Consider the following 26,923-nt stretch of genomic DNA (forward strand, 5'->3'; position numbering starts at 1 on the left):
TCAGCCGAATACAATATCCTACAGAACATATAGAGAACGTCTGTCAGCCGAATACAATATCCTACAGAACATATAGAGAACGTCTGTCAGCCGAATACAATATCCTACAGAACATATAGAGAACGTCTGTCAGCCGAATACAATATCCTACAGAACATATAGAGAACGTCTGTCAGCCGAATACAATATCCTACAGAACATATAGAGAACGTCTGTCAGCCGAATACAATATCCTACAGAACATATAGAGAACGTCTGTCAGCCGAATACAATATCCTACAGAACATATAGAGAACGTCTGTCAGCCGAATACAATATCCTACAGAACATATAGAGAACGTCTGTCAGCCGAATACAATATCCTACAGAACATATAGAGAACGTCTGTCAGCCGAATACAATATCCTACAGAACATATAGAGAACGTCTGTCAGCCGAATACAATATCCTACAGAACATATAGAGAACGTCTGTCAGCCGAATACAATATCCTACAGAACATATAGAGAACGTCTGTCAGCCGAATACAATATCCTACAGAACATATAGAGAACGTCTGTCAGCCGAATACAATATCCTACAGAACATATAGAGAACGTCTGTCAGCCGAATACAATATCCTACAGAACATATAGAGAACGTCTGTCAGCCGAATACAATATCCTACAGAACATATAGAGAACGTCTGTCAGCCGAATACAATATCCTACAGAACATATAGAGAACGTCTGTCAGCCGAATACAATATCCTACAGAACATATAGAGAATGTCTGTCAGCCGAATACAATATCCTACAGAACATACAGAGAATGTCTGTCAGCCGAATACAATATCCTACAGAACATACAGAGAATGTCTGTCAGCCGAATACAATATCCTACAGAACATATAGAGAATGTCTGTCAGCCGAATACAATATCCTACAGAACATATAGAGAATGTCTGTCAGCCGAATACAATATCCTACAGAACATATAGAGAACGTCTGTCAGCCGAATACAATATCCTACAGAACATATAGAGAACGTCTGTCAGCCGAATACAATATCCTACAGAACATATAGAGAACGTCTGTCAGCCGAATACAATATCCTACAGAACATATAGAGAACGTCTGTCAGCCGAATACAATATCCTACAGAACATATAGAGAACGTCTGTCAGCCGAATACAATATCCTATAGAACATATAGAGAACGTCTGTCAGCCGAATACAATATCCTACAGAACATATAGAGAACGTCTGTCAGCCGAATACAATATCCTACAGAACATATAGAGAACGTCTGTCAGCCGAATACAATATCCTACAGAACATATAGAGAACGTCTGTCAGCCGAATACAATATCCTAAAGAACATATAGAGAACGTCTGTCAGCCGAATACAATATCCTACAGAACATATAGAGAACGTCTGTCAGCCGAATACAATATCCTACAGAACATATAGAGAACGTCTGTCAGCCGAATACAATATCCTACAGAACATATAGAGAACGTCTGTCAGCCGAATACAATATCCTACAGAACATATAGAGAACGTCTGTCAGCCGAATACAATATCCTACAGAACATATAGAGAATGTCTGTCAGCCGAATACAATATCCTACAGAACATATAGAGAACGTCTGTCAGCCGAATACAATATCCTACAGAACATATAGAGAACGTCTGTCAGCCGAATACAATATCCTACAGAACATATAGAGAACGTCTGTCAGCCGAATACAATATCCTACAGAACATATAGAGAACGTCTGTCAGCCGAATACAATATCCTACAGAACATATAGAGAACGTCTGTCAGCCGAATACAATATCCTACAGAACATATAGAGAACGTCTGTCAGCCGAATACAATATCCTACAGAACATATAGAGAACGTCTGTCAGCCGAATACAATATCCTACAGAACATATAGAGAACGTCTGTCAGCCGAATACAATATCCTACAGAACATATAGAGAACGTCTGTCAGCCGAATACAATATCCTACAGAACATATAGAGAACGTCTGTCAGCCGAATACAATATCCTACAGAACATATAGAGAACGTCTGTCAGCCGAATACAATATCCTACAGAACATATAGAGAACGTCTGTCAGCCGAATACAATATCCTACAGAACATATAGAGAACGTCTGTCAGCCGAATACAATATCCTACAGAACATATAGAGAACGTCTGTCAGCCGAATACAATATCCTACAGAACATATAGAGAACGTCTGTCAGCCGAATACAATATCCTACAGAACATATAGAGAATGTCTGTCAGCCGAATACAATATCCTACAGAACATATAGAGAATGTCTGTCAGCCGAATACAATATCCTACAGAACATATAGAGAATGTCTGTCAGCCGAATACAATATCCTACAGAACATATAGAGAATGTCTGTCAGCCGAATACAATATCCTACAGAACATACAGAGAATGTCTGTCAGCCGAATACAATATCCTACAGAACATATAGAGAATGTCTGTCAGCCGAATACAATATCCTACAGAACATATAGAGAATGTCTGTCAGCCGAATACAATATCCTACAGAACATATAGAGAATGTCTGTCAGCCGAATACAATATCCTACAGAACATATAGAGAATGTCTGTCAGCCGAATACAATATCCTACAGAACATATAGAGAATGTCTGTCAGCCGAATACAATATCCTACAGAACATATAGAGAATGTCTGTCAGCCGAATACAATATCCTACAGAACATACAGAGAATGTCTGTCAGCCGAATACAATATCCTACAGAACATATAGAGAACGTCTGTCAGCCGAATACAATATCCTACAGAACATATAGAGAATGTCTGTCAGCCGAATACAATATCCTACAGAACATATAGAGAATGTCTGTCAGCCGAATACAATATCCTACAGAACATACAGAGAATGTCTGTCAGCCGAATACAATATCCTACAGAACATATAGAGAGGACGGATGGGGACTTCAAAGGGCCGGTGGAGGTCATGAACCAACCCCCAAAAATACATCTGTGATTGGAGAAGGAAAGCTTTTATCATTTTCAAAATCACAAGATCCGGTATGTTTTCAAACAAAGCTTCTGTCTTCCTGGTTTGAAAGACGAATGAGTGTCGTACTCAAGGCTGATTGATCGGTTTGGATTTACATTACAGGCATATCAGAGGACGCCTGGTGCTAAAGGATTAAAAGGACCCCTGGAGTTACCAAGCACAAATGGGGTGATTGTTTCCCATGAGGAGACAGTCTCTGCCCTGCGCTTCAGCGTATTACACACTACATTAACACACTACATTAACACACTACATTAACACTTTAAGACCTGGGTATTGGTTGGTGTCAATTGGTGCCTAACTACTGGTCTGTGTTAACACTATTATAGGGCTAGACAAATGACAGGTGCAACCGTTTAGCTGTAATGCTAGAAGGGAAAATGTTAAGGTCATGTCTGAAACGATGGGTATCAGCGTCACATATCAAATCACACATGTAACATGAACTATCAGGTGATTTACCCCCACTATTCTGCTGATGGATGACAATATAGCCAGAGCAGACCTTCTTATGTGCATATGACTGTAGTGCAATGGTGGGACGACTGTAGTGCAATGGTGGGACGACTATAGTACACTGGTGGGACGACTGTAGTGCAATGGTGGGACGACTGTAGTGCAATGGTGGGACGACTGTAGTGCAATGGTGGGACGACTATAGTACACTGGTGGGACGACTGTAGTGCAATGGTGGGACGACTGTAGTGCAATGGTGGGACGACTGTAGTACAATGGTGGGACGACTGTAGTGCAATGGTGGGACGACTGTAGTGCAATGGTGGGACGACTATAGTACACTGGTGGGACGACTGTAGTGCAATGGTGGGACGACTGTAGTGCAATGGTGGGACGACTGTAGTACAATGGTGGGACGATTGTAGTACAATGGTGGGACGACTGTAGGCCGGAGCCAGGGTTGGGATAATGGTAGGATGACTGTAGGCCGGAGCCAGGGTTAGGATAATGGTAGGATGAAAGTAGAGCCGGAGCCAGGGTTGGGATAATGGTAGGATGACAGTAGGCCAGATCCAGGGTTGGGATAATGGTAGGATGACAGTAGGGCCGGAGCCAGGGTTGGGATAATGGTAGGATGACAGTAGACCGGAGCCAGGGTTGGGATAATGGTAGGATGACAGTAGGGCCGGAGCCAGGGTTGGGATAATGGTAAGTTGACAGTAGGCCGGAGCCAGGGTTGGGATAATGGTAGGTTGACAGTAGGGCCGGAGCCAGGGTTAGGATAATGGTAGGATGACAGTAGGGCCGGAGCCAAGGTTGGGATAATGGTAGGATGACAGTAGGGCCGGAGCCAGGGCTGGGATAATGGTAGGATGACAGTAGGCCGGAGCCAGGGTTGGGATAATGGTAGGATGACAGTAGGGCCGGAGCCAGGGCTGGGATAATGGTAGGATGACAGTAGGGCCGGAGCCAGGGCTGGGATAATGGTAGGATGACAGTAGAGCCGGAGCCAGGGTTGGGATAATGGTAGGATGACAGTAGCCAGGGTTGCGATAATGGTAGGATGACAGTAGGCAGGAGCCAGGTTTAGGATAATGGTAGGATGACAGTAGGGCCGGAGCCAGGGTTGGCATAATGGTAGGATGACAGTAGGCCAGAGCCAGGGTTGGGATAATGGTAGGATGACAGTAGGCAGGAGCCAGGGTTAGGATAATGGTAGGATGACAGTAGCCCAGAGCCAGGGTTAGGATAATGGAAGGATGACAGTAGGCCGGAGCCAGGGTTGGGATAATGGTATGATGACAGTAGGCCGGAGCCAGGTTTGGGATAATGGTAAGATGACAGTAGCCAGGGTTAGGATAATAGTAGGATGACAGTAGGGCCGGAGCCAGGGCTGGGATAATGGTAGGATGACAGTAGGCCGGAGACAGGGTTAGGATAATGGTAGGATGACAGTAGGCCGGAGCCAGGGTTGGGATAATAGTAGGATGACAGTAGGACAGAGCCAGGGCTGGGATAATGGTAGGATGACAGTAGGCCGGAGCCAGGGTTGGGATAATGGTAGGATGACAGTAGGCCGGAGCCAGGGTTGGGATAATGGTAGGATGACAGTAGGCAGGAGCCAGGGTTGGGATAATGGTAGGATGACAGTAGCCAGGGTTAGGATAATAGTAGGATGACAGTAGGGCCGGAGCCAGGGTTGGGATAATGGTAGGATGACAGTAGGCCAGAGCCAGGGTTGGGATAATGGTAGGATGACAGTAGAGCCGGAGACAGGGTTGGGATAATGGTAGGATGACAGTAGGCCGGAGCCAGGGTTGGGATAATGGTAGGATGACAGTAGGCCGGAGCCAGGGTTGGGATAATGGTAGGATGACAGTAGGCCGGAGCCAGGGCTGGGATAATGGTAGGATGACAGTAGGCCGGAGCCAGGGTTGGGATAATGGTAGGATGACAGTAGGCCGGAGCCAGGGTTGGGATAATGGTAGGATGACAGTAGGCCGGAGCCAGGGCTGGGATAATGGTAGGATGACAGTAGGCCGGAGCCAGGGCTGGGATAATGGTAGGATGACAGTAGGCCGGAGCCAGGGTTGGGATAATGGTAGGATGACAGTAGGCCGGAGCCAGGGCTGGGATAATGGTAGGATGACAGTAGGCCGGAGCCAGGGTTGGGAGCTCACCTGTGGGTTGTTGGCCTCGGCCAGCTTGCACTGTCTCAGGAACAGTTTGAGGTTACCCCAGTTCATATAGGGCAGTAGTACCATAGGCCTCTCTCCTTCCTCTGTACACACGTGACTGATGGGCAGCAGGTTCCTGGAGGACAAGACAACTGGGGGGTTAATAGGAGAGAAAATACTGCACATATCAACGAGGCTATCTAGCAGAAGTATTCAATGGTGACTGATAATAGGAGAGAGAGCAAGATACACTACTAAAATGACACTGATCCAAGTGTTACTGGGGGGGGGGGGGGGGGCGGGCAAGATAACACACTAATAAAATGACACTGATCCAGGTGTTACTGGGGGGGGGGGGGGGGGGGGGCAAGATAACACACTACTAAAATGACACTGATCCAGGTGTTACTGGGGGGGGGGGGGGGGGCAAGATAACACACTACTAAAATGACACTGATCCAGGTGTTACTGGGGGGGGGGCAAGATAACACACTACTAAAATGACACTGATCCAGGTGTTACTGGGGGGGGAGGGGGGGGCAAGATAACACACTACTAAAATGACACTGATCCAGGTGTTACTGGGGGGGGGGGGCCAAGATAACACACCATCCGAGAGGGGGGGGGGGGGCAAGATAACACACTACTAAAATGACACTGATCCAGGTGTTACTGGGGGGGGGGGGCAAGATAACACACTACTAAAATTACACTGATCCAGGTGTTACGGGGGGGGGGGGGGGGGGGCAAGATAACACACTACTAAAATTACACTGATCCAGGTGTTACTGGGGGGGGGGGGGGGGGGGGGGGGGGCAAGATAACACACTACTAAAATGACATTGATCCAGGTGTTACGGGGGGGGGGGGGCAAGATAACACACTACTAAAATGACACTGATCCAGGTGTTACTGGGGGGGGGGGGGGGGCAAGATAACACACTACTACCATGACACTGATCCAGGTGTTACTGGGGGGGGGGGGCAAGATAACACACTACTAACATGACACTGATCCAGGTGTTACTGGGGGGGGGGGGGGGGAGATAACACACTACTAAAATGTATGGACACTTAATTGATCCAGGTGCGTCTCATTAAGATAAACATCACATTTGGAAGAGAGACCTGTTGAATCCGGTAATCTATCGAGCCAGGTTCAAGTGGAAATGTGTTTTCTGGCTTTCCCAACACCCCCAGAGAAACACATAATAATATCAACAACAATAATAATAATAATACAGAATGTAAGTGAGTTCTGGAAAATATTTGTCCTGTGTCTCAACACGGTAACTTCGCTGAGTTGGGCCTAAATCCTGTGGAAGAACGGTGAGGTTTTAAAACGTAAAGCACTTTGCGTGACAACGTGTCACATAGGAGGGACTTCTGGGAAAGTAAGTTGTGATATTTCTGTGTGACTGACCCAAACTTAAGGAAATCATTGACTATGTAGACTGAGTGAGCATAGCCTTGCTATTGAGAAAGGCCACCGTAGACAGACCTTGCTCTCAAGTGAAGACAGGCTATGTGCAACACCGCCCACAAAATGAGGTGGAAACTGAGCTGCACTTCCTAACCTCCTGACAAATGTATGACCATATTAGAGAGACATATTTCCCTCAGATCACATAGACCCACAAAGAATTTGAAAACAAATCCAATTTTGATAAACTCCCATATCTACTGGGTGACATACCACAGTGTGACATCACAGCAGCAAGATATGTGACCTGTTGCCACAAGAAAAGGTCAACCAGTGAAGAACAAACACCATCGTAAATACAACCTATATTTATGCTTATTTATTTTCCCTTTTGTACTTTAACCATTTGTACATCGTTACAACACTGTATATAGACATAATATGACATTTGAAATGTCTTTATTCTTTTGGAACTTCTGTGAGTGTAATGTGTACCGTTAATAAACAAAAGTGAAATAAACAATAAAAATGATCTACTTTACACTTGCAATATAAACATATGTTTCCCATGCCAATAAAGCCTCTTAAATTTAAATTAAGGAGGAAGCTCCTCGGAGAGCACTGTGACCCCCTGACCCCAGGAAAGTAAGGAGGAAGGCGTGGGCCCAGCGTGGAGGAACTGACAAAGCTTTCACAGAATCACACACGTGGGGCTGTGACGGTGATAGGATACGAGTGTAACTGACTGTTCTGAATAAAGACCATCATGGAAATAAAATGACTGTCAGAACATATGCCTACATTCATTTTAGGATTTTAATTTATTTTTAATTCACTTTATTTTAATGTGTATAAACTTGACCTAACAGCAGGAGTGTTTACTAATGATTCTAACTTAGTCTATTAAACACTCTACATCTCCTCCTCTTTCCAACTGGCCTCTGATGCTGGAGCAGCCATCCGCTAGCTGTGCGACGGCTGGTAGGGGATGAAGAGAGAAGCAGGTGAGTGGGGGCTGGTAGGGGATGCAGAGAGAAGCAGGTGAGTGGGGGCTGGTAGGGGATGCAGAGAGAAGCAGGTGAGTGGGGGCTGGTAGGGGATGCAGAGAGAAGCAGGTGAGTGGGGGCTGGTAGGGGATGCAGAGAGAAGCAGGTGAGTGGGGGCTGGTAGGGGATGCAGAGAGAAGCAGGTGAGTGGGGGCTGGTAGGGGATGCAGAGAGAAGCAGGTGAGTGGGGGCTGGTAGGGGATGCAGAGAGAAGCAGGTGAGTGGGGGCTGGTAGGGGATGCAGAGAGAAGCAGGTGAGTGGGGGCTGGTAGGGGATGCAGAGAGAAGCAGGTGAGTGGGGGCTGGTAGGGGATGCAGAGAGAAGCAGGTGAGTGGGGGCTGGTAGGGGATGCAGAGAGAAGCAGGTGAGTGGGGGCTGGTAGGGGATGCAGAGAGAAGCAGGTGAGTGGGGGCTGGTAGGGGATGCAGAGAGAAGCAGGTGAGTGGGGGCTGGTAGGGGATGCAGAGAGAAGCAGGTGAGTGGGGGCTGGTAGGGGATGCAGAGAGAAGCAGGTGAGTGGGGGCTGGTAGGGGATGCAGAGAGAAGCAGGTGAGTGGGGGCTGGTAGGGGATGCAGAGAGAAGCAGGTGAGTGGGGGCTGGTAGGGGATGCAGAGAGAAGCAGGTGAGTGAGGGCTGGTAGGGGATGCAGAGAGAAGCAGGTGAGTGGGGGCTGGTAGGGGATGCAGAGAGAAGCAGGTGAGTGAGGGCTGGTAGGGGATGCAGAGAGAAGCAGGTGAGTGGGGGCTGGTAGGGGATGCAGAGAAAAGCAGGTGAGTGGGGGCTGGTAGGGGACGCAGAGAGAAGCAGGTGAGTGAGGGCTGGTAGGGGACGCAGAGAGAAGCAGGTGAGTGAGGGCTGGTAGGGGATGCAGAGAGAAGCAGGTGAGTGGGGGCTGGTAGGGGATGCAGAGAGAAGCAGGTGAGTGAGGGCTGGTAGGGGATGCAGAGAGAAGCAGGTGAGTGAGGGCTGGTAGGGGATGCAGAGAGAAGCAGGTGAGTGAGGGCTGGTAGGGGATGCAGAGAGAAGCAGGTGAGTGAGGGCTGGTAGGGGATGCAGAGAGAAGCAGGTGAGTGAGGGCTGGTAGGGGATGCAGAGAGAAGCAGGTGAGTGGGGGCTGGTAGGGGATGCAGAGAGAAGCAGGTGAGTGAGGGCTGGTAGGGGATGCAGAGAGAAGCAGGTGAGTGGGGGCTGGTAGGGGATGCAGAGAGAAGCAGGTGAGTGGGGGCTGGTAGGGGATGCAGAGAGAAGCAGGTGAGTGAGGACTGGTAGGGGATGCAGAGAGAAGCAGGTGAGTGAGGGCTGGTAGGGGATGCAGAGAGAAGCAGGTGAGTGAGGGCTGGTAGGGGATGCAGAGAGAAGCAGGTGAGTGAGGGCTGGTAGGGGATGCAGAGAGAAGCAGGTGAGTGAGGGCTGGTAGGGGATGCAGAGAGAAGCAGGTGAGTGGGGGCTGGTAGGGGATGCAGAGAGAAGCAGGTGAGTGAGGGCTGGTAGGGGATGCAGAGAGAAGCAGGTGAGTGAGGGCTGGTAGGGGATGCAGAGAGATGCAGGTGAGTGAGGGCTGGTAGGGGATGCAGAGAGAAGCAGGTGAGTGGGGGCTGGTAGGGGATGCAGAGAGAAGCAGGTGAGTGAGGGCTGGTAGGGGATGCAGAGAGAAGCAGGTGAGTGAGGTCTGGTAGGGGATGCAGAGAGAAGCAGGTGAGTGAGGGCTGGTAGGGGATGCAGAGAGAAGCAGGTGAGTGGGGGGCTGGTAGGGGATGCAGAGAGAAGCAGGTGAGTGGGGGGCTGGTAGGGGATGCAGATGGCTGATTACAGCTGCCACAGCTGATATGTGCATGATTGTGAAGTAAATCTGATTGGACCTGCTCATACAAGAGACTAGTGGCAGTTGCTTAAATTCAACTGAACGTATCAACAAACCTGACTTTATAATCATTATAGCAGGCGCCAGGAGGTTTTTTAGATCGGTAGGGCTGAAAAAGTCGATACGATCATATAAACTGTACTACGGTATACTTAAATGTTCATAAGTATCGTGACATTTTGGTACTGTGGTACCGGTATACCGTGCAACACTACAATAGAGATTAGAAACAATACATTCCATTGCATGAGTCACATCAGTTTTAACATCATTTAAACTAACGTTCTACAATACCGTGGACATTATTGCGTCACAATACCAGGCAGCCATTGAGCGTGTACCCATGGGTTTTCCCAATCAAATTGCCAGGATTAGAGGTGCCAAGCCCTTTTGTTTTCATTCTATTTCTGTGTGCTGCTGCTGCTGCTGCATTGTGGGTAGTGTGTGTGTGTATCTTGTTCTTTTCTTTGACATGTGCCAGTCATAGTAGACCGGCAGACAGCGTTTTTTTCACAGAACGAGGAACCACATAAGAGAACAGTATGTGATCTTTAGTGTGGGAAGCCTATGGCCCTCTCAACGGGTTTCCATGGTAGCGCCTAATTCAAGGAAGCTGTGTTGTTTACCTTTCAGCCGTGGGATACGGCTGGAATGCTGTTACGAAGACCACGTTGGAAACAAGTGTTTTAATAAAAAATATAAATATTTCCAAAATGTATTAAAACAAATTCAAACTTTTTTTTTTTTACCCAAATAAATTCTATTAAATTCAACCAATCAGTATCCAGGATCCAAACTACCAGTTTTATAATAATGTCATCTTTAGTAGTAGGAACTCAGGGTCAAAGATAGTTTCCAGTACAGGGCAAAGGTGGTTGTTATGACAATAGCATTAGAATGAATGTGTGGGATGATGACAGTCATTGCTGAGCAGACAGACGAAAGACAGTGGAATCATTGCATAACACAGTGACTTCCTGTAAGGTCTGGACACTGACTTCCTATAAGGTATGGACTGCGTGTGTCTTGTCTGGTCATGCATGACATGTCAAAATAAACAAACAAGGAAGCTACGGGCCAGCCTATGGTGAGTGTATTTGTAGTATACAAATGGGGCTGCAGGTAGCCTAGTGGTTAGAGCATTGGGTGAGTAACCGAAAGGTTGCTAGATCGAATCCCCGAGCTGACAAGGTAAAAATCTGTCGTTCTTCCCCTGAACAAGGAAGTTAACCCACTGTTCCCTAGGCCGTCATTGTAAATAAGAATTTGTTCTTAACTGACATTCCTAATAAAATAAAAGGTTAAATATATATATATATAGTTTTTAAATAACCGCTTCTCTCTCGCGGGAATTCCATTAACGGTCTGCCAATAAGAATGTGGGTGATTGACAGAATTGAAAGCCTTGGCCTGGTCGACGAAGACGGCTGCACAGTAATGTCTTTTACAGATGGCGGTTATGATATTACTGATGCTAGCATTGGACAACTTGTGTCGTATTGGCAGACTCAACAGCCTTGTAGCCAAACGTAGCTGCTGCTGCTCATTCAGTTTGCTCGAAAATTAATAAATGGGTCAAACAAGTACACATACCAGCTCTACTGGTACTACCAGCAGTACTACACCTGTCGATGACACAAGTTGTCCAATGCTAGCATCAGTAATATCCTAACCGCCATCGGTAAAAGACAGTACTGTGCAGCCGTATTCATCGACCTGGCCAAGGCTTTCGATTCTGTAAATCACTGCATTCTTATCATCAGACTCAACAACATTGGTTTCTCTAATGATTGCCTCGCCTGGTTCACCAACTACTTCTCTGATAGAGTTCAGTGTGTCAAATCGGAGGGCCTGTTGTCCGGGCCTCTGGCAGTCTCTATGGGGGTGCCACAGGGTTCAATTCTCGGGCCGACTCTCTTCTCTGTATACATCAATGATGTCGCTCTTGCTGCTGGTGATTCTCTGATCCACCTCTACGCAGACGACACCATTCTGTATACTTCTGGCCCCTCTTGGACACTGTGTTAACTAACCTCCCGACGAGCTTCAATGCCATACAACTATCCTTCCGTGGCCTCCAACTGCAAGTACTGGCCTACCTGGTTAAATAAAGGTGAAATATATATATATATATATATTTTTTTAAAGAAATTCTACATTTGTTGTCATCCCAGCTAGCATGGACACTGACAGTTGTGAATCTGATGCAACCGAAGAGCTGCTGCCCCCTTACGTGGGAAAGCACCGAACAACAGACAGGGACGTTGGGCCATCGAAGAGGCGCAAATATGATGAAAACTACATTGATTTGGGGTTCACTTATATTGGGAGTAGTGCCTTTCCTCAGCCACGGTGTGTTATATGTGCAAAAGTACCATCTCACAACTCGATCAAACCTTCACTCTTGCGCAGATATTTAGAAACAAACCAATTTGAAAAATAAGTTATTTGGAGTGAGTATTAAGACATGTATCAAAGCAACAGATACCATTAATAAGAAGGGGCTAGAAGCGTCTTAGTATGGCGAGCTACCGAGTGGCTAGGACAGGCAAGCCCCATACTATTGTGGGGGACGTAGTTCTTCCTGCTGTCACAGACATAGACAATGCTGTGGGAAAAGGCCAAGAAAACTACAGACAATGCCTTCATCGAACAACACTGTTTCACAACACATCAGTGACATGGCAGGAAGAAGAACTGCTTTGCATACAAGCCAGTGAACACTTTTACAACATACAGAAGTGCTCTGGTTATCAAGGGGCAAAGCACCGACCCATTTTGTTTTTAAATTGAGAGACGAGCTTAAAGTTTTCTTTACAGACTCATTTTTATTTTGTCTGATCGCTTGCATGATGATGAGTTTGTCACATGACTGGCCTATCTGGGTGAGGTTTTCTCTTTCGCCTGAATGATCTGAATCTGGGATTACAGGGACTCTCGGCAACTATATTAAATGCGCGGGACAAAATTGAGGCTATGATTAAGAAGTTGGAGCTCTTCCCTGTCTGCATTAACAAGGACAACACACAGGTCTTTCCATCATTGTATGATTTTTTTGTGTGCAAATTATCTCAAGCTTACGGACAATGTCAAACACGATAAAGCGAACCACATGAGTGAGTTCGGTGCGCAATTACGCAGGTACTTTCCCGAAACGGATGACACAAACAACTGGATTCGTTATCCCTTTCATGCCCTGCCTCCAGTCCACTTAACGATATCTGAACGAGAGAGACTCATCAAAATCGCAACAAGCGGTTCTGTGGAAAATGAATTTAAAATCAGAAGCCAGATTTCTGGATTGGGCTGCGCTCAGAGTATCTTGTCTTGACAAATCACGCTGTTAAGACACTGATGCCCTTTGCAACCACGTACCTATGTGAGAGTGGATTCTCGGCCCTCACTAGCATGAAAACTAAATACAGGCCCAGACTGTGTGTGGAAAATGATTTAAGACTGAGACTCTCTCCAAAACAACCCAACATTGCAGAGTTATGTGCATCATTTCAAGCACACCCTTCTCATTAACCTGTGGTGAGTTATTCACCATTTTCAATTAACAAATAAGGTTTTATATGTAAGATGGTTAAATGAAGAGCAAAATTATTGATTATTATCATATTATTATTATTATTATTATTATGTGTGCCCTGGTCCTATAAGAGTTCTTTGTCACTTCCCGTGAGCCGGGCTGTGACGACAACTCACACTCATTCTAATGTTTAATAAATGTATCGTATAGTGTGTGTGTGGCAGGCTGACAATGATGACAAAAAACAACATTTGAGAGTGCGCTGACCCTGGTGCTAGAGGGGGTACAGGTGACCCTGGTGCTAGAGGGGGTACAGCTGACCCTGGTGCTAGAGGGGGTACAGATGACCCTGGTGCTAGAGGGGGTACAGCTGACCCTGGTGCTAGAGGGGGTACACTGACCCTGGGGCTAGAGGGGGTACAGGTGACCCTGGTGCTAGAGGGGGTACACTGACCCTGGAGCTAGAGGGGGTACAGCTGACCCTGGAGCTAGAGGGGGTACACTGACCCTGGAGCTAGAGGGGGTACAGCTGACCCTGGGGCTAGAGGGGGTACAGCTGACCCTGGGGCTAGAGGGGGTACAGCTGGAGGTCGAATGTGTGAAGGGGTACAGCTGACCCTGGAGCTAGAGGGGGTACACAGCTGGAGTGCGCTGACCCTGCTGCTAGAGGGGGTACAGCTGGAGGTCGAATGTGTGAAGGGGTACGGGACTATAACATGTTTGGGAACCACTGGTCTATGGTATAGAAAGAGCAGGTGTACTGTGACTTCAGGTATCCATCTGATCTTGTTGTGATGATTTGATTTGATTGATTGATTACCTGTGATGAAGTCCTCGTAGTTTACAGCTCTCCGTAAGCATCATGGTCACCTGCACCTCAGATGCATGGTCTAATGGACGAGAGAAGAGAGTGAAAGAGAGAAAACAAAAAGGAGAAGACGAGAGACTCGAGTTTAGCGGTAGAAATTCCACAGAGCATAAATCTGGAGATGCTTTGCAGTTTTTTAAAGAACACCCAAATCTTAAGTTATGGAAAGCAACCGCAGTAAAACCACACCGCAGATCACTGATATAAGAACATTCTAAACCTTCTTGGCCAAGCTGAGCCATGAACATTCCTCCTGACCAAATCAAAGGTTAAAATAAGGGTCGCGTCACAGTCTAACAGCCCTCTTGACAACACCCTTCTACATTCTCCTAGAACGGCACCGGTCCGCGCTTTCCCTCTGAGCGTTATATCATCTTTAGTCGGAAACACCGAGACGCTCGATTGACCCTTGCCAAGCTGCACAGAGGCCCAAGACCTGGGTTCTATCAGTATTTACAATCTTTCAAAACATTTCCTAATTGGCTCGAGTCTGGCTGAAGTGTCAGAGGGGCGGGGATTGAACCCTTATTCTATTGGTTCCATTGTGCCAGCTAGGGTCAATAAAAGCCCAGATAAAAGTACTTGAAGTGATTTTGAATACGATTCGAGCCCATATCTGCAGAGGGCCATGTTTAATCTGGGAGAGAGGGAGTGGCCCTCTTTGGAAGCAGGCATGCTTCCTGCCCTCGGGGTCTGCTGGGAGGAAGAGGAGGAGGACAAAGCAGGACCCGGGTATGGTTGGCATGGGGGTTGGGCACATTGTTCATGGTCTGGTACCCACCCTGGATAAACATGGAATTGCTAGAGGAGCTAGAGGGCAAAGGTCAGCTGGGAAGGACACGTGAACCTGAGAACGTCTGTGGGAAAGAGAGACTGTGTGGACCGAGGTTTTAACTGGTTACCTCAACCTGTTATTCAACCTGCCACGTACTCACTATACGGGGCAGTGGCGCACCTCAAAACAGACAGTGCATTGATAACATTTTCTGGCACCTTGAATCACGCACCCCCCCCCCCCCTCCCCCCCCGTGACCTTTGTTGAGTTATAGAGAGGAGTCAAGAGGTCAAAGAGGTTAAGAGTTCACCTTACCCCTATCTAACCCCGACTCATAGCCTTGGGTTAACCTTATGGTCTAATTGAATAGGTATTAGAGAATAGCCCAACTAAGAGCTCTTCTCTCGGCATCACCAGCAGATACGATGCAGACTACTCACATGCTGAGGAAAAGAAATGAGATAAGGCGATATGTGATTGGTGGGAAATTCAACCCATCAGATAGTATAGGGGTAAGACAGACATAGCAACTTGGTATTATCAGATGAGAACGGTATAAAATCAGGGACCTCAAGCCATCCTAACACTCTGCCAAGACCTTTATTTTCAAAGTTGCCCATGAAAGGAAGATGGCGGGAAACGTTACAACAATGTTACAATTAACGATGACAGTGATGAGGGAATTAACGGGTTGCAGACAGTGATGAGGGAATGAATGGGTTGCAGACAGTGATGAGGGAATGAACGGGTTGCAGACAGTGATGAGGGAATGAACGGGTTGCAGACAGTGATGAGGGAATGAACGGGTTGCAGACAGTGATGAGGGAATGAATGGGTTGCAGACAGTGATGAGGGAATGAATGGGTTGCAGACAGTGATGAGGGAATGAATGGGTTGCAGACAGTGATGAGGGAATGAATGGGTTGCAGACAGTGATGAGGGAATGAATGGGTTGCAGACAGTGATGAGGGAATGAATGGGTTGCAGACAGTGATGAGGGAATGAATGGGTTGCAGACAGTGATGAGGGAATGAATGGGTTGCAGACAGTGATGAGGGAATGAATGGGTTGCAGACAGTGATGAGGGAATGAATGGGTTGCAGACAGTGATGAGGGAATGAATGGGTTGCAGACAGTGATGAGGGAATGAATGGGTTGCAGACAGTGATGAGGGAATGAATGGGTTGCAGACAGTGATGAGGGAATGAATGGGTTGCAGACAGTGATGAGGGAATGAACGGGTTGCAGACAGTGATGAGGGAATGAACGGGTTACAGACAGTGATGAGGGAATGAACGGGTTGCAGACAGTGATGAGGGAATGAACGGGTTGCAGACCGTGATGAGGGAATGAATGGGTTGCAGACAGTGATGAGGGAATGAATGGGTTGCAGACAGTGATGAGGGAATGAATGGGTTGCAGACAGTGATGAGGGAATGAATGGGTTGCAGACAGTGATGAGGGAATGAATGGGTTGCAGACCGTGATGAGGGAATGAATGGGTTGCAGACAGTGATGAGGGAATGCATGGGTTACAGACAGTGATGAGGGAATGAATGGGTTGCAGACAGTGATGAGGGAATGAATGGGTTACAGACAGTGACAGGGGAATGAATGGGTTGCAGACAGTGACGAGGGAATGAATGGCTGGGTACCTTTCACAGTCTTCACAAAGCACTGCTTCTCCTTGGCTGGGTCCTTCTCGTCCAACAGAACACCATGGAAGATGCGGCCAAACGTTCCTGTGAAAGAAAGAACAGCACATCTTTTATTAGAGGAAATGGTCTTCTATAAATGTCTCACTAAGGGTGTCCCCCTGTACTAGGCCCTCTCCTGGTGTCCCCCAGGGGCCTGTACTAGGCCCTCTCCTGGGGTCCCCCAGGGCCTTGTACTAGGCCCTCTCCTGTTCTCACTACTGGTGTCCCCCAGGGGCCTGTACTAGGCCCTCTCCTGGTGTCCCCCAGGGCCCTGTACTAGGCCCTCTCCTGGTGTCCCCCAGGGCCCTGTACTAGGCCCTCTCCTGTTCTCACTACTGGTGTCCCCCAGGGGCCTGTACTAGGTCCTCTCCTGTTCTCACTACTGGTGTCCCCCAGGGCCCTGTACTAGGTCCTCTCCTGGTGTCCCCCAGGGCCCTGTACTAGGTCCTCTCCTGGTGTCCCCCAGGGCCCTGTACTAGGCCCTCTCCTGGTGTCCCCCAGGGCCCTGTACTAGGCCCTCTCCTGTTCTCACTACTGGTGTCCCCCAGGGGCCTGTACTAGGCCCTCTCCTGTTCTCACTACTGGTGTCCCCCAGGGGCCTGTACTAGGCCCTCTCCTGGTGTCCCCCAGGGCCCTGTACTAGGCCCTCTCCTGGTGTCCCCCAGGGCCCTGTACTAGGCCCTCTCCTGTTCTCACTACTGGTGTCCCCCAGGGGCCTGTACTAGGTCCTCTCCTGTTCTCACTACTGGTGTCCCCCAGGGCCCTGTACTAGGTCCTCTCCTGGTGTCCCCCAGGGCCCTGTACTAGGTCCTCTCCTGGTGTCCCCCGGGGCCCTGTACTAGGCCCTCTCCTGGTGTCCCCCAGGGCCCTGTACTAGGCCCTCTCCTGGTGTCCCCCAGGGCCCTGTACTAGGCCCTCTCCTGTTCTCACTACTGGTGTCCCCCAGGGGCCTGTACTAGGCCCTCTCCTGTTCTCACTACTGGTGTCCCCCAGGGGCCTGTACTAGGTCCTTTCCTGTTCTCACTACTGGTGTCCCCCAGGGCTTGGTACTTGGTCCTCTTTAATGTCTCAGTACTGGTGTACTCCAGGGACCTGTACTAGACTAGGCCCTCATGTTCTCACTACTGGTGTCCCCCAGGGCTCTGCATTAGGTCCTCTATAATGTCCTAAACTAATACCCTATACAGAAATGTTATGGTATGTTGGCTGGGAAAAAAAGCCCAATTTATAAATTCCCATTTTTACCACATTCTTGCCGTGAAAAGCCTTTTATATCTCCCGTGCATAGGCCTGAAATTTTAGGAGTGGAAGTAGATGTGGGCCGATGTGTGTGGACGTCTATTTTTATAAATCCATTGAATGTACACCATCACAAATAAATTATTAATTTGTTTAAGGCAGGTCCTAAGAAACACAAGACTAATAAATGTATTTTCAAAAGAATAGACTGGCATATTTGGAGTGCAACCTATATGCTAAACGGCTGAGCCATTAAATCCATCATTATTTTATTCATCAAACATACTTCGGCTACCCTGATCACAATCAACACATTTTATAATATATATAAAATATATAAATGAAATAAAACAGAACAAAATACAAATAATATTTTTCCCATACAACGTGTCAGGGCGACGTGGAATTGCTGTCATATAAAGCTATTTTTTAGAAAACAGAGCTCATGCTTTTCTGATCCGCGGTTTCAATCCCTTTCCTACCCTCACTCCCCTTTGTTAGGGAGCAGGTGTAGGGTCTTACATTGAAGGGATCTTCATCATGATATCGATAGAAAACAACAGCAATCTATATTTTCAAAAACATGAGAGTCTCGTGTTCATATTTCACAACCTCGACAGACGTTAGGAGTTGCCTTTACACGATCGAACAAAAATAATAGGCCTAGACTTGATTTAGGCTACATTATAGCACGCTAAATGTTTCTGATCGGTGATAGCTACACCACCTCTTATTTGTCCAGGCAGAGAATTAACCAAATATACAGACGGAGATTCAGGGAAACATGAATCGCATTGATTGATTGAGACGAGTTACATGGTTTTTGTCGGGAGTAGGCCTAGGCTACTAAGCGACTGAAGTGCAAAAATAATCAACTGGTTACGCTACGTAACACGATGACAAAATGTTCTGATCAGTGATAATGAATGACCCAACTAGACAAGATGATCACGAGCAGCACACACCTCAACATAGCTAACATTTATACAGCCTAATCAATATCCAAATGGAGATTCAGTGGAGGAAACAATAAATAATAATCTGACATTGATTGATTTATCAAGCCGATTTCCCACGGTTGTCTCAACGCAGTGCGAAACGCTGAAATATACGGAATAAAAATACAAAAGGCAACATGCAACAATATCAAAGATTCTACTGAGTTACATATCAGGAAATCTGTCAATTTAAATTAATTAATTAAGCCCTAATCTATGGATATCACATGACTAGGCAGGGGTGCAGCCATGGGTGGGCCAGGGAGGGCAAGGGGTGCAGCCATGGGAGGGCATAGTCCCACCCACTGGGGAGCCAGGCTCAGCCAATTAGAATTCGTTTTTCCCCCCACAGGTCAAGAAGCCCAATGTGGAGGTCCTGGACTGGCATGGTTACACGTGGTCTGCGGTTGTGAGACGAGTTGGAAGTACTGTCAAATTCTCTAAAATGAGAATTTGGCAGTACGTCCAAGATTAAATTACTTGGCAACAGTTCTGGTGGACATTCCTGTAATCAGGATTGCACACACTCTCAAAGTTGAGACATAGGCTGTACTGTGTTGTGTAACAAAATGGCACATTTTAGAGGAGCCGTATATTGTCCCCAGCACAAGGTGCACCTGTGTAATGATCATGCTGTTTAATCAGCTTATTGATATGTCACAACTGTCAGGTGGATGGATGATCTTGGCAAAGACAAAATGCTCACTAAGAGGGATGGAAACAAATGTGTGCTTAATTTGAGAGAAATAAGCATTTGTTCGTATGAAACATTTCTGGGCTATTTTCATTTGGTTTCATCAGACCAGAGAATCTTGTTTCTCATGGTCTGAGTCCTTTATGTGCCTTTTACTGAGGAGTGGCTTCCGTCTGGCCACTCTACCATAAAGGCCTGATCGGTTGAGTGCTGCAGAGATGGTTGTCCTTCTGGAAGGTTCTCCCATTACCACAGAGGAAATCTGGATCTCTGTCAGAGTGACCATAGAGTTCTTGGTCACCTCCCTGACCAAGGCCCTTCTCCCCCCGATTGCTCAGTTTGGCCGGGCGGCCAGCTCTAGGAAGAGTCTGGGTGGTTCCAAACTTCTTCCACTCGAGAATGATGGAGGCCACTATGTTCTTGGGGACCTTCAATGTAGCAGAATGTTTTTGCTTACCTTCCCCAGATCTGTGCCTCAACACAATCCTGTCTCGGAGCTCTACGGACAATTCCATCGACCTCATGCCTTGGTTGTTGCTCTGACATGTGCTGTCAACTGTGGGACCTTATTAAGACAGGTGTGTGCCTTTCCAAATTATGTCCAATAAATTTATTATACCACAGGTGGACTCCAATCAAGTTGTAGAAACATCTCAAGGGTGATCAATAGAAACAAGGGTCTGAATACTTAAGTAAATACTATATTTAAAAAAGTGTTTTAATATATATTTGCAAACATGTCTAAAAACCTGTTTTCGCTATGTCATTATGGGGTGTTGGGATGTCATTATGGGGTGTTGGGATGTCATTATGGGGTGTTGGGATGTCATTATGGGGTGTTGGGATGTCATTATGGGGTGTTGGGATGTCATTATGGGGTGTTGGGATGTCATTATGGGGTGTTGGGATGTCATTATGGGGTGTTGGGATGTCATTATGGGGTGTTGGGATGTCATTATGGGGTGTTGGGATGTCATTATGGGGTGTTGGGATGTCATTATGGGGTGTTGGGATGTCATTATGGGGTGTTGGGATGTCATTATGGGGTGTTGGGATGTCATTATGGGGTGTTGGGATGTCATTATGGGGTGTTGGGATGTCATTATGGGGTGTTGGGATGTCATTATGGGGTGTTGGGATGTCATTACGGGGTATTGGGATGTCATTACGGGGTATTGGGATGTCATTACGGGGTATTGGGATGTCATTACGGGGTATTGGGATGTCATTATGGGGTATTGGGATGTCATTACGGGGTATTGGGATGTCATTACGGGGTATTGGGATGTCATTACGGGGTATTGGGATGTCATTACGGGGTATTGGGATGTCATTACGGGGTATTGGGATGTCATTACGGGGTATTGGCATGTCATTACGGGGTATTGGGATGTCATTAAGGGGTATTGTGATGTCATTACGGGGTATTGTGATGTCATTACGGGGTATTGTGATGTCATTACGGGGTATTGTGATGTCATTGCGGGGTATTGTGATGTCATTGCGGGGTATTGTGATGCCATTGCGGGGTATTGTGATGTCATTATGGGGTATTGTGATGTCATTATGGGGTATTGGGATGTCATTATGGGGTATTGGGATGTCATTACGGGGTGTTGTGATGTCATTATGGTGTATTGGGATGTCATTATGGGGTATTGGGATGTCATTATGGGGTATTGTATGTAGATTGAAGAGATAAAAAAAAAATGTAATCCATTTTAGAATAAAGCTGTAACGTAACAAAATGTGGAAAAAGTCAAGAGGTCTGAATACTTCCCTAATGCACTGTAAATAAACTCTAACCAAAATTCAAGGGGAAATGGCCAAGTGGGTGACATTATCCAATGGGGGGTTGTGTCTGTATAACAGTAGAAAAAAAACTCAAATAAGTAACCAAAATGTATAACAGACCAGAGCAGAGCAGAGCCTTCTCAACAGACCAGAGCAGAGCCTTCTCAACAGACCAGAGCAGAGCAGAGCCTTCTCAACAGACCAGAGCAGAGTAGAGCCTTCTCAACAGACCAGAGTAGAGCCTTCTCAACAGACCAGAGTAGAATAGAGCCTTCTCAACAGACCAGAGTAGAATAGAGCCTTCTCAACAGACCAGAGCAGAGCCTTCTCAACAGACCAGAGTAGAATAGAGCCTTCTCAACAGACCAGAGTAGAATAGAGCCTTCTCAACAGACCAGAGCAGAGCCTTCTCAACAGACCAGAGCAGAGCCTTCTCAACAGACCAGAGCAGAGTAGAGCCTTCTCAACAGACCAGAGCAGAGCCTTCTCAACAGACCAGAGTAGAGTAGAGCCTTCAACAGACCAGAGCAGAGCCTTCTCAACAGACCAGAGCAGAGCCTTCTCAACAGACCAGAGCAGAGTAGAGCCTTCTCAACAGACCAGAGCAGAGCCTTCTCAACAGACCAGAGCAGAGTAGAGCCTTCTCAACAGACCAGAGTAGAGCCTTCTCAACAGACCAGAGTAGAGCCTTCTCAACAGACCAGAGCAGAGCCTTCTCAACAGACCAGAGCAGAGGAAAGCCTTCTCAACAGACCAGAGCAGAGCCTTCTCAACAGACCAGAGTAGAGTAGAGCCTTCTCAACAGACCAGAGTAGAGCCTTCTCAACAGACCAGAGCAGAGTAGAGCCTTCTCAACAGACCAGAGCAGAGCCTTCTCAACAGACCAGAGCAGAGTAGAGCCTTCTCAACAGAGCAGAGTAGAGCCTTCTCAACAGACCAGAGCAGAGTAGAGCCTTCTCAACAGACCAGAGCAGAGTAGAGCCTTCTCAACAGACCAGAGCAGAGTAGAGCCTTCTCAACAGACCAGAGTAGAGCCTTCTCAACAGACCAGAGCAGAGTAGAGCCTTCTCAACAGACCAGAGTAGAGCCTTCTCAACAGACCAGAGTAGAGCCTTCTCAACAGACCAGAGCAGAGTAGAGCCTTCTCAACAGACCAGAGCAGAGCCTTCTCAACAGACCAGAGCAGAGTAGAGCCTTCTCAACAGACCAGAGCAGAGTAGAGCCTTCTCAACAGACCAGAGTAGAGCCTTCTCAACAGACCAGAGCAGAGTAGAGCCTTCTCAACAGACCAGAGCAGAGCCTCCTCAACAGACCAGAGCAGAGTAGAGCCTTCTCAACAGAGCAGAGTAGAGCCTTCTCAACAGACCAGAGCAGAGTAGAGCCTTCTCAACAGACCAGAGCAGGGCACTTCAGAGACTTCTACTCAACAGACAATGGCAAGGCAGGGGCTTCTTCTCAACAGACCAGGGCAAGGCAGGGCCTTCTCAACAGAGCAGGGCACTTCAGAGCCTTCTCCTCAACAGACCAGGGCAGGGCCTTCTCGACAGACCAGGGCACTTCAGAGTCTTCTACTCAACAGACAATGGCAAGGCAGGGCCTTATTCTCAACAGAGCAGGGCACTTCAGAGCCTTCACCTCAACAGAGGAGAGCAGGGCCTTCTCCTCAATAGACAAGGGCGTGGCAGGTCAGTGCCATCTCAACAGACCAGGGCAGGGCAAGGCCATCTCCACAACAGACCAGGGCAAGGCAGGGCCTTCTCAACAGACCAGGGCAGAGCAGGTCCTTCTCAACAGACCAGGGCAGGGCAGGGCCTTCTCAACAGACCAGGGCAGGGCCTTCTCAACAGACCAGGGCAGGGCCTTCTCAACAGACCAGGGCAGGGCCTTCTCAACAGACCAGGGCAGGGCCTTCTCAACAGACCAGGGCAAGGCAGGGCCTTCTCAACAGACCAGGGCAAGGCAGGGCCTTCTCTTCAACAGACCAGGGCAAGGCAGGGCCTTCTCCTCAACAGACCAGGGTAGGGCAGGGCCTTCTCCTCAACAGACCAGGGCAGAGCAGGGCCTTCTCCTCAACAGACCAGGGCAGAGCAGGGCCTTCTCCTCAACAGACCAGGGCAGAGCAGGGCCTTCTCCTCAACAGACCAGGGCAGGGCCTTCTCAACAGACCAGGGCAGGGCCTTCTCAACAGACCAGGGCAGGGCCTTCTCAACAGACCAGGGCAAGGCAGGGCCTTCTCAACAGACCAGGGCAAGGCAGGGCCTTCTCAACAGACCAGGGCAAGGCAGGGCCTTCTCCTCAACAGACCAGAGCAGGGCACTTCAGGGCCTTCTCCTCAACAGACCAGGGCAAGGCAGGGCCATCTCAACAGACCAGGGCAGGGCCATCTCAACAGACCAGGGCAGGGCAGGGCCTTCTCCTCAACAGACCAGAGCAGGGCACTTCAGGGCCTTCTCCTCAACAGACCAGGGCAGGGCACTTCAGGGCCTTCTCCTCAACAGACCATGGCAGAGCAGGGCCTTCTCCTCAACAGACCAGGGCAGGGCCTTCTCAACAAACCAGGGCACTTCAGAGCCTTCACCTCAACAGAGCAGGGCAGGGCCATCTCCTCAATAGACAAGGGCGGGGCAGGTCAGTGCCATCTCAACAGACCAGGGCAGGGCAAGGCCATCTCCACAACAGACCAGGACAAGGCCTTCTCCTCAACAGACCAGGGCAGGGCCTTCTCCTCAACAGACCAGGGCAGGGCCTTCTCCTCAACAGACCAGGGCAGGGCCTTCTCCTCAACAGACCAGGGCAGGGCCTTCTCCTCAACAGACCAGGGCAGGGCCTTCTCCTCAACAGACCAGGGCAGGGCCTTCTCCTCAACAGACCAGGGCAGAGCAGGGCCTTCTCAACAGACCAGGGCAAGGCAGGGACATTTCCTCAACAGACCAGGGCAAGGCAGGGCCATTTCCCTCAACAGACCAGGGCAGGGCCATATCCTCAACAAACCAGAACCAGACCAATCTCCTCAACAGACCAGACCTGGCCCATATCTCCGGGGCTTTGTTACTTTGGCAGGACCACTCCTTCTCTCACTCACACTTAAGCAACTGGGGGGAACTTATGTTCACTGTTCTGCAATGATGATGATGATGATAAACGTTGTAATAGTAGTTCCTGAGACTGGAATATGATACACAGTGTTCTCTTCGTGATAGCATTACCATTGTTATTACGTCAATGAGAACCATCAGAGTTATTCTTGATGTATTCTAACAAAGTATTCTGTGTGATGCCATCAGTTGAGTTATACCACTGCTTGACCGATCTTAGTGTTGGTAGGTAATGGGAGCTGGTCGTTGGAAGTAGTGTACAGCCCATTACACCACCTCAGACAACCTCAGACCATGTTGAGCCCGTTCCACCAGAGATCCCATCTGACCATGTTGAGCCCATTACACCAGAGATCGCCTCCGACCATGTTGAGCCCGTTACACCAGAGATCGCCTCTGACCATGTTGAGCCCGTTATACCAGAGATCCCCCTCTGACCATGTTGAGCCCGTTACACCAGAGATCCCCTCTGAACCATGTTGACCCCGTTACACCACAGATCGCCTCTGACCATGTTGAGCCCATTACAGAGATACCCTCTGACCATGTTGAGCCCATTACAGAGATCCCCTCTGACCATGTTGAGGCCATTACACCAGAGATCCCCTCTGACCATGTTGAGCCCATTACACCAGAGATCCCCTCTGACCATGTTGAGCCCATTACAGAGATTCCCTCTGACCATGTTGAGCCCGTTACACCACAGATCGCCTCTGACCATGTTGAGCCCGTTACACCACAGATCGCCTCTGACCATGTTGAGCCCGTTACACCAGAGATCGCCTCTGACCATGTTGAGCCCGTTACACCAGAGATCCCCGCTGGACCATGCTGACCCCGTTACACCACAGATCGCCTCTGACCATGTTGAGCCCATTACAGAGATCCCCTCTGACCATGTTGAGCCCAGTACACCAGATATCCCCTCTGACCATGTTGAGCCCATTACAGAGATTCCCTCTGACCATGTTGCGCCCATTACACCAGAGATCCCCTCTGACCATGTTGAGCCCATTACAGAGATCCCCTCTGACCATGTTGAGCCCATTACAGAGATCCCCTCTGATCATGTTGAGCCCATTACAGAGATCCCCCCTGACCATGTTGAGCCCATTACAGAGATCCCCTCTAACCATGTTGAGCCCATTACAGAGATCCCCTCTGACCATGTTGAGCCCATTACAGAGATCCCCTCTGACCATGTTGAGCCCATTACAGAGATCCCCTCTGACCATGTTGAGCCCGTTACACCAGAGATCCCCTCTGACCATGTTGAGCCCGTTACACCAGAGATCCCCCTCTGATCATGTTGAGCCCATTACAGAGATCCCCTCTGACCATGTTGAGCCCATTACAGAGATCCCCTCTGACCATGTTGAGCCCATTACAGAGATCCCCTCTGACCATGTTGAGCCCATTACAGAGATCCCCTCTGACCATGTTGAGCCCATTACAGAGATCCCCTCTGACCATGTTGAGCCCATTACAGAGATCCCCTCTGACCATGTTGAGCCCATTACAGAGATCCCCTCTGACCATGTTGAGCCCATTACAGAGATCCCCTCTGACCATGTTGAGCCCATTACAGAGAACCCCTCTGACCATGTTGAGCCCATTACAGAGAACCCCTCTGACCTTGTTGAGCCCATTACACCAGAGATAGAGTCTTGTTGAGCCCATTACATATGCATTGTGATTTGATGTTCCAAACATATTTCTCACCATATGTCTGTGGCAGAGGAACAAGAGAGAGAAATGAGAAAACTAGTTTTGGTCAGTCATGGAAATTAAAGTGAAAAATACTGCACTTTTGGTGCAGGTAGAGCAAACTAGCGCAAAAAACAATATTGCGATCTTGTCAAAACTATATAATATTGTAAAAAAAATGATATCCGATATGTACCTGGATACACAGTATTCTCTTCTCTGTGGTTACACACTATTCTCTTCTCTGTGGATACACACTATTCTCTTCTCTGTGGATACACACTATTCTCTTCTCTGTGGATACACACTATTCTCTTCTCTGTGGATACACACTATTCTCTTCTCTGTGGATACACACTATTCTCTTCTCTGTGGATACACACTATTCTCTTCTCTGTGGATACACACTATTCTCTTCTCTGTGGATACACACTATTCTCTTCTCTGTGGATACACACTATTCTCTTCTCTGTGGATACACAGTATTCTCATCTCTGT

At 48.0% G+C, this 26,923-nt stretch overlaps 1 protein-coding gene across 2 annotated transcripts in view; it reads right to left on the minus strand.

Moving 5' to 3' along the window:
* The window catches only part of LOC129867631 (tyrosine-protein kinase RYK-like), a 211,725-nt gene that overhangs the window by 34,434 nt on the left and 150,368 nt on the right, over positions 1-26,923 (minus strand). For both annotated transcript variants that reach the window (XM_055941157.1, XM_055941154.1), the window contains 3 exons: positions 16,857-16,943; positions 14,379-14,448; positions 5,698-5,830 (listed from right to left, as the gene is read on the minus strand). In XM_055941157.1, the coding sequence (XP_055797132.1) occupies positions 5,698-5,830; positions 14,379-14,448; positions 16,857-16,943 (290 nt within the window). The remainder of the gene's footprint in view (positions 1-5,697; positions 5,831-14,378; positions 14,449-16,856; positions 16,944-26,923) is intronic.

Source organism: Salvelinus fontinalis, chromosome 12 (assembly GCF_029448725.1).
Source record: "Salvelinus fontinalis isolate EN_2023a chromosome 12, ASM2944872v1, whole genome shotgun sequence".
Lineage (NCBI taxonomy): Eukaryota > Metazoa > Chordata > Actinopteri > Salmoniformes > Salmonidae > Salvelinus > Salvelinus fontinalis.